Below are 10,570 nucleotides of genomic sequence, written 5' to 3'. Positions count from 1 at the left end.
AACAACAAAGACAAAACAAAAGAGAGGATATCCTTTAATACATTGTATAGAAAGAAACCGAGATTTTCACAAACCGTTCTTCTTATTGTCTTGGAGGTTTGCCGACCATGATATTTCCGCCCCCGAAAAACAAAACAAATAAGACTTGCCCGCTACGCCGGTAGACTGCGAGAAGTCTCTCTTTTGCTCAAAAATCCGCGGGGAAGAACGCCCAGAGGCGAGCGGCGAAGCCGCCTGCCGTCGCCCGCGCTACTCGCGACCTCACCCTCGCCTGTGTTTGTTTGCGTTCTTCTCTCAGATTTTCGAACGAAGGAGCGAGACTTCGTAGTCTATTACGCTGGCTACGCAACTACAAGACCTAGAACTGAGTACTTTTAAGTATTAAGTATTTGGTCGTTAAAACAACCAAAAAGAAAAGCCCCTGGGAGGTTCAATAAAGTATTCATTCTTTCTTTGTAATGTCACGCTCGACTCATGAACGCTTGTCGTATTCGCTATCTAGCTCTATCTCGAGTATCGTGAACTTGGGGGACCTGTACATTATGCTTCTCGGGGGTAAACGGGAAAAGTATTTAAAGAACCCGAAATAATAATCAGACGGTAAAAAAACATCATCGCAAAAACACGTGTAGATTCCAAAAAAATTACAATCGATCTTTATTCTACCAAGGGGACTACTAATCACCCATCTAAATTCAAACAGCGATTCGCAAACGAAATATAAAATCTTCCTTGGCGATAAAGAGGGTATGAGACCCAGATGTGAAAGATAAAACGAAATAATACTTATTAAAAAAGAAACTATTTGCACTGAGCTGCGGTAAACTTAAAATAAATGTCTGACAAAAGAAAATGCTGAGCGTATTCGATGAATGCAGTTTCCCGCGAACGGGGTTTCTGATCGGAAAACGGTGGCCGGATAGGGTGGGGAGGTGGATCGGAATTTTGGGCGCCCGCGTACGGCAAATTAACTTTACTCGCAAAATATATCGCTCATTAAAGTTAGGACGGTGACCTCACGAGTTAGTGATAAAAAGTGATTTATTGCACGTTTATTATAAAGTTATTCACAACCAGAAATGCAGTCTAGCTTTTCATTATTTCTCCTAGGGAGCGCTTTAAATCGAACACTTGTAAAAGATATTATTGACCTCCCTCCCCACCCATCGTCTTTCTAAACTGCCTGAGCATTAGCCTTCGTTCAAAGCGCTTTGCTCTCACATTTCCAAGCCATCATTGTTTTGTTTAGTGATATATTATAAGTAAATTTACAAACATGTTCCTTATCGACCATATCCTTATTCTTCCTCATTTTCTCTTCAATTTCAATACAGCAGTGGGAAATTCCTGTTACTTAATTCGAGTTACAGAGGTGCATATTTTGTGCAGAACAACACTCCTTTAAAGATTTCTTAAAGCAAGAGAGGCGGAACTCGACCTTGAACATAAACATTTGGATCCCATAACGTATCTTCTCCGTTCTTGTTTAGCACTTAGATATGACTTACAGTGAAACAAAACAAGGTATGGAGTTATCCGTAAAATTCCTGTACCGGTCAAAGAGAGCATGCCGAAAAATATTTGGATAAAACTCGACCAACTTAAAACGTTTGGACATTATTTCGAATTTCTCATTGTCATCCGTTCTTAGATAGATACTTCATGTACAAGGAAGTTCCTGCTAAAGTTATTCTCTTTTTCTCTTTATTCCTGACTTGCTTTTTTAAAATTTGTCACAAGACAACGAATTTATGAAAGGAACTCATCGATACCGGTAAAAGTCTCCTGCCTCGAACCAATAATTTTAAATAAAAATTAGACCTTAAAACATCATTGAGTTCATTAACGCACATCTTAGTTGACTTAAATCTTTCCTTTGTTTTAGTGAGAAATATGGCGGACTTGTTGCCTGATAACCATACACTGGTCTCGATCGATGAAAAGGCTGTTGGTTTTCACCTCGATGTCATCCTCCAGGCGCTCTTTGTTTCTTAGCAACGACATTAAGGAAGCCTCGGCCTCAGCCAAGCGCATGCGCAGGCGATCAATGGAGACGTTGATCTCTCCGACCTCTCCGACCAGACGGTACTGCACTGGATCACGACACAGCTCAACATTCGGTCTCAAGGAGCGCTTGTCGAGACGGGTGTGAGCAACTTTAAGAGGGTTTTCTTTGTCTGCAATAGCTTGTCTGAGATCACGCACGTTATTTTCCATAGACGCTATCTCGTCCATCACCTGTAATGAAAAAAAATGGCGTTAGTACTTAAAGCTCTCTTGCCTTCATCACCGCTACATAACGTTATTTTCCATAGACGCTATCTCGTCCATCACCTGTAATGAAAGAAAATGGCATTAGTACTTAAAGCTCTCTTGCTTTCATCACCGCTACATTTGCGCAAAGGTAGCGTAGATAGAAACGCCAAGAAAATTAAATGAGATTGGGCAAAAGGATGTTACTTCCAGCATAGCCTATTGAAGAATAAATCAGCCTGAAAATTTCGCAAAAGTCTCTAAAGGAGCTGGTTTATTGTCACTTTTTGGCGCGGTTTTCCAAAAAAATTGGTAAAGGATGTCTGCATGTTGAAACGATAAAATGGTTACAATAACCGTTTCTACAATGCGCAGCTTGGTCAGATTAATAGTTTGCGGAAAATCTGTTGTGAACTTCCAAGGGTTTCATTCGTCCATTGGAACAGAATTTTGTCGGGTGGCCTTGGTTAAAGGAGTAGCAGTGTAAGGTATTTCTTTGACAAGGATTTCTCCGCCTTGAATTTTATGCCGCTTTGAGATAAAGAAGCGAAAAAAAAAAAAAAAAAAGACAAAAAAAGACAAAACAATGCATTACCCTGGCCAGTTCCTTCTCAAGAGACCTCTTAGCAGTCAGTGTCTCCTCGATGCGCTTGCTGAACTCATTGTTTACGGTCTCAAAGATGTTCCTCAGGTCAACGTAAGTCTGCATCAAGATTCCATTGATCTCTGATCGTAGAGCCACGGACGCTTTGCGTTCTCGCTCAGCTTTGGCAATGTTTTCTGAAGAATACGCTTCCCATTCGTCCGGAGTGAAGGAGCTGAAAAGTTGGAACAATGGCAATTTAGCGCGAGAAAGTTGCTAATAAAAATTGCATTTAAAAGGTTTCACGTTTTAACGACGTCTTCCTCTTTACATGTCTTTAATTTATTTCGTGAGAAGAATGAAACAGAGCGACTTGAGGGATTAGACTGGCCTGTTTATCCGGTTATAAGGTAGCCCAAGGTGGGGCCTAAATCTCCTTCGACCCTAAGACGTTATTTTTCAATAGTTATCGGTTGGTTTGGAATGGACGATGCAAACAGCACAGGCTGTTTAGAGTTTAGGTATGGAATCTTAGCAGCTTGTACCCACACCTCTAACGTGAGGAACAACAGGAACATCTCATTTACAAATTGCCTCCCCGTTTCTTGTTTCAAAAGAAGCTTGCAAAACCGTTCTTTCCTTAGAAACCATTTTTAACATCGAGAAACAGAAGCAAAATGACAAAGGGGCTAGGTAAAACCGTCAGAGTTCAAAGAATGATTCGCAGGGCTAAACTGAGTTCTTCACAGCAATTTATGTAACAAAGTCCTATCACTTACTGTTGTTGGATTGTGACAGAGTGGGGGGCAAAATGAATGTCCTTGGAGAAGTTATTCAGGGTGGTGCATTTTCCATCAATGCCCAGAGATCCATATTTATCACCAAGGTCCTTTTCCAGAAGAGTTTTAGCAGAGCGCAACAGCCTGAAAGACAATTATTTTTGTGCAAATCAGATAAACTGTAATAAAATTAGAACTAACTTTTATACATGCAATAAATGCTTTTAAGTGACACCTTCAAACTGGGTAAAACGAACATGTAATAAAATGATAGCCTGCGAACAGGCTTGCAAGTTCGGCTTGCGAAGAGAACCGACGAGCGCGAAATAAGGAATTCGGCGAGCGAAACGAGCGGGAGCCTGTGCGCGGGCTGTGCAAGGTATATCTGGTCGAGCCCGCGATAACAAGGTTGCTTGGCAACAATCAAGATTATTTCATTTCGCCATTTTCTCAACTCATTATAACAGAAAATCTTGTTTAAGTCGTACGCGTACCAGTTAAAAAAGTAGTCCATTTTCTCTGCTAGAACGCGTTACATGTTTTTCGTGCAAATTTATGCGCAACACGATGAAAATATCCACAAACATGTTCTGTATGTTGGCAATGCCAATATATACGAACATCGAAAGTTAAACCTCAAAGTTTTACGTAGATGCGGTTTCATACACTCATGTCACATGGTGTCGAAAATTGGCACCAGTGGAATCTTGAAGTACTTGGATGAAAAATTTTTGAAGGGTAAATTTAGTCACAAGACTGAAGCGACAAAGAATCAATGAATTAAAGAAGTAATAACTCACCACAGCTGTTCATGAGCTTGATCCATCGTTTTCTTGAGTAAAGCTCGCACGTTTTCGATCATTTCGACTTCCTAGACGATTAAATAAAAACAAACAAGCGGCGCAATTAATGAAATGGTGATCCAAGAACCTCATATTTAAACATAGATTTTATACAGCGATTTTCGCTGCCCTCAATAACGGAAGTTTGGAACAAGCAGAGACATAAACAGCGCATTAGAGAAGATTTTGCCAGTAAGGTGGGGAAACGATTTGCAATTATCTCGGCTTCGCCTCTTGTTTTGTAAGTACATTAAAGTAAGAAAGTCGAATGTAGTCGTGATATGCAAGCAAGCATGCAAAGGAGAGTCGGTTGCCATAGCAACCAGCTTCGTTTCGTTCGGTATATAACGGGACGTCTGTAACACAAAGGTCAGGATAAAAACAATCTAGCAGTCTGAATAACGACAAAAAGTAGACTGCTGATAAGATATGGAATTTCGCACTAAATTCTAAAATGATTCATTGCAGGAAATGTCTCTACGTATCACCTCACATGCAGATTGATATGAAATTTTTAACTCTCGTTGATGTACACAAACAATGGTCGGCGTTACGACGCTTCAGTAGGTATTTACTGTTGACCATTCAAGCGAAATAGACAACAAGTAAGGAAAAAGATTCTCATTTTTATACGCTCCACATTTTTATTCGATAATTTGGCGAGATTTCGAGGGGTTTCCCCGCAACGTTTCTTTTATCTTGTGATATGATCACACTGACCACGAAATACAAAACAAAACGCCTTCATGTAAAACAAGGTATTGACTATTGCCATCTGCTCAGAAAATTAGAATAATGAACCCCTGAGCTTTGGTATCAAGAGATGGCCAATATTTTTAAGGTGTTTTTGGTGCTACTTTAATTGAGCGATAACGTGAAATAATTTGTCACCTATAATAAAATGGGAACAAATTTTCGCCCACAGAATAACTCATCTCTGTTCATAATGGAACCATCCCGAGCATTTTAAATACTTAAAACATTTATAATGCCCGAACAAAACCCAGCAGTCTTTCGGCATCCCCTTGAAAATCATTAGCTAAAATCATTAATTGGTGAGATAAGAGAAGATGATTGCCCTGGTGTGGAATAACATGTGACACAATGCTGTACAATGGCTAATCATGGCGCCAGGACCTTGAGATTATAGCCTGCAAAACAAATTGCGGAAATTACCTTGCTGATATGCGTTTCCACATTGTCGTGGACTAAATCGATCTTCACTCTCCTTTCTCTGTAATCCAGACACTGCTTAGAGACGTTCAAAGGCCTTTCTGTCGCCGCTAAAGCTTTTTCTAAGCGACCGATAAACGCCTGCAACGCTTTGATCTCCGCCACAGTCTCCGCGTGTTGTTTCTCCAGCTCCGTCTTCCAGTAGGTGATATCGTGGATGCGGTGTTCCAGCTTCTTGTTAACATCTGTCTGGGTACGGTGAGTGAGAAGAGCAGTCTCTGTTCGGAGCCGCGAGCATTCATCTCGCAGTCTCTCCGCTGTCGCGCGTTCCTTCTCCCCTGAAGATACATTCAAAACGTTCGACGTTCGCCATTGCTGCGGCGAATATTTGTGAATGGCTCGCTGGGTGACGGCAGTGTACGGTAAATGTTCTAAGCCAGTCGATGATCCATTCAGAATCTTTGAAGGGAACTCAAAAGATCTTGACAACGGCCTCAACGAATAATGAGGCGATGTGTAAGGTCGGCCAGTCTGGAACGAAGCAGTGTATGTTGTTTCGTAAGGTCCGCCAGGTGGCCTTAGATACGGCGGAGGATCAAACGTCGAAGAAGTTAAAAACTTCGCTGTTTCCACGAAGGATTGAGTCATAGCGCGTGGTATATCGACGGATGACTTCCTCTTGTAAGAATGAAGCGCGGAAAACTCGAAGATAGTCGTCAAGAAGTTCTTCTGGAACTCCTAGAAAGTTGCTATCGAGGAGTGTGAAAATATGTCTGTTTAGTGTAACCAAAACTTGCTTTATATCCGGTGGCGTCGTTAGTTGCTAAGTAACCGTGCGGCCCCACCACCCGAACGCCTATTGGTGCAGCTTTGGAAATTCTGGTCTTTGATTGGCTTCGGAAAATCCACCGTCTTTGATACTCTCACTTCCGGTCGTCTGAAAACCCACGTGCTCGTCTGTTTTGTAGAGACGAAAACATTTTTAAGCAGAAACAACAACTTAGTGTCGAATAATGGAATGAGTTTGAGTAAGAGCAGAAAAAATAAGGGATGTAGAAGTTCTTCTTTCGTTCCGAACGGGGAAAATAATCATAAATACTTTATAAACTTCAACCTCCAATTAAAACCTTTTCTTGGCGTATTGTTGCAGCAGATATTCTGTAAGCTAACACCCCATGTGTGATAATCAAGATTGATTACTTATTCTTTGAGCCAATGCGGAAAAATAAGCTCTTTCAATAAACTTGAAGGATAGCGTGCAGTGTGAAACACAATTTTCGCAGCAGCATTGTTTGAATTTTCAAGCTCAATTTGTTCGGTTCATTTTGTTCTGTTATAACGAGAGCTTCTTTAAATTATCATCCGCCTGTTTTCCAGGCAGGTGGTAAAAAGTTTCTATAAATATCCAATTGTTAAAATTTTAAACCTTCCATTGGCACTAGATGGTGTATAATCCATTGCGGTTAGAGATTCAGAAAACTAATGAATGCACCCCTTACTGCTGATGATATCGGTTTTCAAGACAGGTGATATCGAAGTTATTGCACGAGCTGTCACCTGTTATATTTTCCGAGAAATAAAAGCCTTATTTCCACTCGAATATACATATGAAACACTAGTGCATGTAACTGTTTTTGCGGAATGAAGTAAACAGCAGACTCTAAGAGATCGAAAAAGTTTCTCCGACGCAGAGGATAACAACTTTATTCATGAAAAAGATAAGTTAACATCCCCCGAAAAATTTAATGCAATAGCTCTCAGTCGAACAGTCTTGTTTCGCGTGTACATAAGCATTTAATGGTGTGCTGTTTGCTGTGTACTTCGTTTACCACGGCAACGGTTAAAAGCTATTTATGATCAAAGTAATGGCAGTCGGGCTCATCTTATCAGTCCAAGAATAAAATATCTATTATGGTTGCCCGAATTAAAATTATGGGAACAAAGATAAATAAAAGGCGAAAAGACTATGAAAAGAAGTTAGCCACATTAATGATTGAATTTTATTTACTAAAATCAGCAGGGAACGAAACTCGAGGCAAAACGAAGCATTCTATATATAAATTCCTAATTTTGGACAACCCCATTTATTTTATCGATTTTCCAGGCGTTGCTAGGCACTGCTTATTATAAACACATCACCTACAGCATTGAACCGAGCCATTTGATTTTGCACGGGTACAGAGATGATAATTTAATGCGCTAACAATTGTGTGCCTGGATTACTTTATCACAGAGGAAATTGTTTTGGGCTTATTTCAAAGCCAAGCACACCAGCTCGTTATTGGAGCTTTCTGCTGTGAAGTAATCTCGCAAATTCCTTGTTTTGTTCCTACTCTAATGAGTTATTGACTTGTTTTAATTTCTGTGTTAATTTTTCCTAACATCCAAATAGTAAGAGTCGGGAAATGTTTTCAGTGGCTTAACAGAGCGTCAACATTCGTGCGGCACGCACCAAATTGTAAGGCAAACAGCAAAATTGCAAGCAAGAACATTTCTCCTCTGTGAAACAATGACTTGATGAGATAATCTTTCTCTTCCGTTGGAACAAAACATTTAGTTTGAATAAAGTCTGTATGAAATCGTCCGTGTTTAGAGAAGCGAAGGTAGCCACATCATGAGAACTAAGGTATTTAAAAAGTTATGTTTCCTAGCCTTGAGCAGGAATATTTTAAATCTCTTCACTGCTACAACGGTCTTAAGCGAATTCCATAAACTCTCGGTTGGCATAAATAGTACTGATGCTAGTGATTACAGTACTGAACGAATCGGAGCATAGGATTGTTAGAAACGTTTTCTAATTAATAGGTTTAGAGGAATAACTGCGATCACCTCTTAAATATAGCAGTGATTTTCACACGCCGATAACCTGAAAGCGTAGCGAAAATTTTTGTTGATTTATAGGTTCGTTAACGCAGCGCAATTCGCGACAGTCTGTAACTTATGTAAACGTTTAACACAGTGATCACGCTATCGCTTTAATTATCAGGTCATGAGGGCCAAACATAAGCCACATACTTTTGAAGTTTGTTGAATTTGTTATTCTGAAGCTCTTGTGTATTCGAATCAAAAGCAGAACTTAACTCCACACACAACATGCATTTTAACCGTTGTAAAACGCTCGCGCAAAAAGTAAACTTTAACACCTAATAAATATTTGATCTACCAATAAAGCCAAACTTTGAAACAACGCGTTGAATTGTACAGTATTGCTAGAAGAACGGTTCAGCTTTTTTAATCCCCAGGTATTCGTGAAAACTGCTCAGAAAAGGGTTTCATATAAAGCTCTCAGTTTTTTTGTTTCTTCTTGTAGGCCGAGTCACCCACTTCAAAGAGTACTGTAATCCCGCGGAATTATCACAAACTAACGGTTGCCTAGCAACTTTTAACGAATTGGTGTTTTGAAGTATGATTTTCATTAAAGCAGTTTCTTGTAAAAACGAAAGCAGAAATTGCTGATACGGGTTTTCACTTTGATCATCAAATGGCTTCTAAATTATTTCAGTGGTCAGCTGCCAGAAGAAAAGGATTTCTTCGGCTACGAGAGCCTCTAAAATGCGAAAGCCAAACAACGCATTACAATAACCAAATTCAATCGATCTTCAGCGGAAGCCTTATATGGAAATAATGTGGTTGCTAAATGAATCTCTTTCGCGAAGGTTACGTGTCGAGCAAATCGTCTAAAGACTGCCTCCTGAAAAGTGTTCCTACTATTTTCGTCGAACAATTAAGACAGCCGACGACTACTGCAATAAAATTGTCATATCTTCTTGTTATCAAAAGGACTTCCCACGTTTTACTGTAACAGGCGAGAGGTCCTTCGCAACATATACCGCGCGCGCTTAGTCATTCATTTAGCTTGAAAACTTGAGATAGGCCAGTGGCTTCATTTCAAGTTTGTCAAGTCACGCATGTTACTTTCGTCGGATTTGTTCCTCAGTCTTACAACAAGAGACCAAGATTACTATGAAGAGATCATCTCATTTATGGTGCTTTCTAAAAATTTAAATAATCGTGACTATTTTCAAGGAAATGGAATCATTTTGAAAGAACGGTAAGGGACAAGCTTTGATGACGAAGTTACGTTCGTGAATTACTGCGCACGCTCAGAAGATCTTGTTCAATCAAAAGAACGCAAAATAAAGGTTGATAGACAATACTGTGTAAACGTAACGGAATTTTCTCATACCTTCTCGTTTGGGACAACACTATCTCTTTTTCTTTCTCTCCCACAGTTCCTGTAGCTACAAAAGGCATGTCTATTTGGCCATAACATGGGCCATTAAAGAATATTAGGATTATGACGTCATCTCTGCCGATTAATTTGCGCGCTCCTAATCAACTCAATTAGATAATCACAGTACTGTCGAATTGATAAAATGACTTCAGCTCTTTAATAACTAAGGAATTCAGGTGCGTTTTATACCTGTTTCAGGCTCTGACGTTTTGGAAGCTGTAATAGAAGTGCCGCCTTCATTGACTAGACAGTCACTACTAGAAACAAGTTTTGAAATACTGTACAGTACTACTTGCAGCCGTAGGTGTATAATAAACTCGCATATAGGCTCGAAAGTCGATAAATGATTAAAACAAACCCCATTTTTTGTCGAACAAGCTAGCGCACGTGGGCGCAACAACAATAGGAGCGCAGAATCGAGACTTAAGGCCGCCACATACTAGCCGATTTTTTGTCGGCCGACAAAATATCTTCACTGGTCGGCTAGTGTGCGGTTAATTCAGACAAGTCTGCGACAAGATCGGGGCTTGTTGGGCGATATCTGACAGTGCCAGACCTCAAAACGTCTCGTCAGGCCTTGTCGGCTAGTGTGCAGTGGACCAAGACAATTTGTCGGGGCTCGCGAGCGCCTCAGCCGACTAGGAAATGTCACGAGAGTTACGTCAGTGGAATAGGCGCCTTCTTAATTTTGGATGACTCGGCCCCA

At 40.3% G+C, this 10,570-nt stretch overlaps 1 protein-coding gene across 1 annotated transcript; it reads right to left on the bottom strand.

Annotated features, from left to right (window-relative positions):
• Positions 1-1,023: 1,023 nt before the first annotated feature.
• LOC110041073 (tektin-1-like) lies at positions 1,024-6,427 on the bottom strand. The gene is made up of 5 exons (XM_020746343.2): positions 5,634-6,427; positions 4,416-4,486; positions 3,616-3,759; positions 2,849-3,071; positions 1,024-2,238 (listed from the first exon to the last, which is right to left on the bottom strand). Exons 1-5 carry the CDS (start codon positions 6,276-6,278, stop codon positions 1,882-1,884), a joined length of 1,440 nt encoding a protein of 479 aa, XP_020602002.1. The 5' UTR covers positions 6,279-6,427; the 3' UTR covers positions 1,024-1,881.
• Between the last annotated feature and the right edge of the window lie 4,143 nt (positions 6,428-10,570).

This window comes from Orbicella faveolata, unplaced genomic scaffold (assembly GCF_042242905.1).
Source record: "Orbicella faveolata isolate gen_17 unplaced genomic scaffold, um_ofav_v1 contig_25, whole genome shotgun sequence".
NCBI lineage: Eukaryota > Metazoa > Cnidaria > Anthozoa > Scleractinia > Merulinidae > Orbicella > Orbicella faveolata.
Note: the sequence above shows the minus strand (reverse complement) of the source record. Positions and strands in the feature narration are given on the sequence as shown.